The sequence below is a fragment of the Microtus ochrogaster genome, unplaced genomic scaffold (genome assembly GCF_000317375.1).
Source record: "Microtus ochrogaster isolate Prairie Vole_2 unplaced genomic scaffold, MicOch1.0 UNK14, whole genome shotgun sequence".
Lineage (NCBI taxonomy): Eukaryota > Metazoa > Chordata > Mammalia > Rodentia > Cricetidae > Microtus > Microtus ochrogaster.
In genome coordinates, this window is record NW_004949112.1 from 1,760,527 (window position 1) to 1,763,599 (window position 3,073).

At 51.8% G+C, this 3,073-nt stretch overlaps 1 protein-coding gene across 1 annotated transcript in view; it reads left to right on the forward strand.

The window, feature by feature from the left end:
* The first annotated feature begins 139 nt into the window (after window positions 1-139).
* Window positions 140-3,073, forward strand: part of Dhdh (dihydrodiol dehydrogenase) — an 11,801-nt gene continuing 8,867 nt past the window's right edge. The window contains exons 1-3 of the mRNA XM_005366793.2: window positions 140-318; window positions 794-905; window positions 1,746-1,909. Coding sequence (XP_005366850.1) covers window positions 229-318; window positions 794-905; window positions 1,746-1,909 — 366 coding nt within the window. The 5' untranslated portion in view covers window positions 140-228. The remainder of the gene's footprint in view (window positions 319-793; window positions 906-1,745; window positions 1,910-3,073) is intronic.

A 3,073-nucleotide genomic window follows, 5' to 3' on the forward strand; every position in this document is an offset into this window, starting at 1 on the left:
CACACACACACACACACACACACACACACACACACACACACACACACGCACACACACGACTCGAGTATCTAGAGGTCAAGGTCTCAACCAAATCAGGAAGCAACGGCCTGTGGAGCCAAGCAGCGTACGGTTCCATTGGCCCCGCCTCCAGCCTGCTCTTCTTGATAGCCGCCAGGGCCAGCTCCGCGCAGGCCGTAGATTCCAAACCGGCAGTGGAGAGCGGAGAGGATGGCGCTGCGCTGGGGCATCGTGTCGGCTGGCTTAATCGCCAGCGACTTTACGACCGTGCTGAGCTCACTGCCTCCCTCGGAGCACCAGGTGCAGCTCCCTAGGGAGACCCTGGGGCTGAAGAAGAGGGGGGCCTCGGGTCTAAGAAGGTCCCTATCCCACGACCGAGACAGGAGGCGACCCTGAGAGGAGAAGGGAACGCTGAGGTCTTGTGACCTCAGCCGGGAGACTTTTTCACAGCGCACTCCTTCTCACCCCAGGCTCCTAACCTGAGGCTTGAGGGTGACGGAAGGGGAGCTTAGCTACCCGGAGAGAAGCTATTGTGCAGTCAGGGACTGGGCCTTGGCTCATGGGGACCTCACTTCCCTTTATATTTAGGGTCTTGCCATGTACCCGGGATGGTCTTGTCCCATTATGCAACCTAGGCTAGCCTGAGCACGGCTGGCTTTCCCACCCCCCACTTTCTCCCCCTCCCAAACAGGAGGCTGTCCTCTCCCTATTTCAGCCTCTCCCGTTGTCCGTCCCTCCTACAACGGCCCACATCACCCTTTGAATCCCACACCAGGTGGTGGCAGTGGCTGCGAGGGACCTGAACCGGGCAAAGGAATTTGCCCAGAAATACAACATCCCCAAGGCTTATGGCTCCTACGAGGAGTTAGCAAAGGACCCAAACGTGGGTGAGTGGCCTGAACAGTGGAGGTGGGGGCAGAGCTGGGCACAGCCTCTGGCCTGTGCTGTGGCAAATGTGCACCTAATACCGGGCTGTGGCGGTGCAGTTCATTAATCCCGGCCCAACTGACCGCGGTGGGGTGGGCGGCTCTTTGGAAAGGCTTGGATTCACCTGGGGTAGGAAGCAGAGTTAGTAGGCATGCCCTGGCCAAAGACCAGCTCAAACAGTACCTAGATGCCAGGCTGCTGAAGCTGAGGCCAAGTTTCTCAGGAGGCTAGAGAATCTGTTAAGAATGTGTTCATTTCACAGCCCTGGGGATGGACTCTCACAACTTAGGTTCCTCAGAGCTGTATCCCGACAGCAGAGGCTGTAGATTAGGCTTGGGTCAAACTCACAGAGCTCTGCCTGCCTTGGTTTCCACTTTCATTCTGTCTGTCTGTCTGTCTTTCTAGATTTATTTATTATGTATACCACGTTCTGACTGCATGCCAAAAGAGGGAATCAGATCCCATTCCGTTAGAGATGGTTGTGAGCCACCACATGGTTACCAGAAATTGAACTCTGGAAGAGCAACCAGTGCTCTTAACCTCTGAGCCATCTCTCCAGCCCTGATTTCTGGTTTCTAAGTGTTGGAACTAAAGGCCTGGCTCCTTAGAGTTTTGAGACAAACCTCACTATATAGCCCAGACCCGTGTCAAATCAGTTATCCTCCTACCTCAGCCGCCCAAAAGCTTGGTAGTCTCTTTTCAACGAGAGGATTAGTTGAACACACCACTTAGTCCCTGAACGTTGGCGGACAGGCCTCTTTGTGGGCAGTGCTGACCCACTCTCCTTCCTTTTGCTGCAGAGGTGGCCTATGTTGGCACCCAGCACCCCCAGCACAAGGCAGTGGTACTTCTCTGCCTGGCAGCGGGCAAGGCCGTCTTGTGCGAGAAACCCATGGGTGTGAATGTAGCCGAAGTTCGGGAGATGGTGGCAGAGGCCCGTTCTCGGGGCATCTTCCTTATGGAGGTAAGCCTGGAGGACCCTCTGACATCCAGACAGCCCAGCTGCCAGGACTAAACACAGTTGCCCAAGCTTGCACAGTCAAAATGCCAAAGGATCAGAATCTCACTGAGGCCAGGATACAACTGAATCTAGCCTCTGTTGAAGGCACAAACCCAAGTTCACTGTTCTCCACTTGAAAAGAGCAATGAGGAAAAGTATTTATTCGGAAAGTAAGAAAACCAAAGAAGACAGAGGCCATTTTGCTTAAGGGCTTGCTCGCGCGAGACTTACCTAAAGGAGTTGTGGGGAGGTGTGGCAGGCAGACCAACAGCTCAGGAGAGGTCCACAGCGTGCAGGAGCTTCCCAGAGGCACGGACTGCTGTTATCTGCGGTCAATGCCTCTCTGTGAACTCGAGGAAGCCACAGATAAGAACAGTGACTCAGCCTTTGTAGATTCTCCCAGAAAAAGTTACGTGCTGGCCCTGGCGCACAAACAGTTTCTTTCTCAGGCAGAACAGGAGACCGTGAAGAGGCACTTTTCCAGAGAGCCATCCCCCGCGAAGGGGGGGGGGGTGACCTTCAAGGCCCTGCACGTAAAGCCCTGCAGTTTTGAACACATTTTGTGGCTCCAGGCAGAGATATCACCTATTGCAAAGCTAGTGGGTGACTAAAAATTTGCCACCAAACTATATGACTTCCAAAATTAAAGACTTGGAAAAAAACATTTTAGTGCTGGAGAGATGGCTCAGTGGTTAAGAGCACTGACTGCTCTTCCAGAGGACTTAGGTTCAATTCCAGCACCCACATGGAGGCTCACAACTGTCTGTAACTCTAAGATCTGACACCCTCACACAGACTAACATGCAGGCAGAACACCAATGCACACAAAATAAAAATAAATAAATTATATAAAAGAAGCTTTTTACTATTCATTTTATTTAATATGCCAAGTGTATACTTGGTGCTCGCAGGGATTAGAAGACAATATCAGGACTCCAAAGCTACACAGAGAAACCCTATCTCAAAAAACAAAAATAACTTGGGAGGCAGAGACAGGTGGACCTCTGTGAGTACGAGGCCAGCCTAGTCTATAAGAGCTAGTCCCAGGACCAGGACAGGCACCAAAGATACAGAGAAACCTTGTTTCCAAAAAAATAAAATAAAATAAAACAATTAATTTAAAAAATT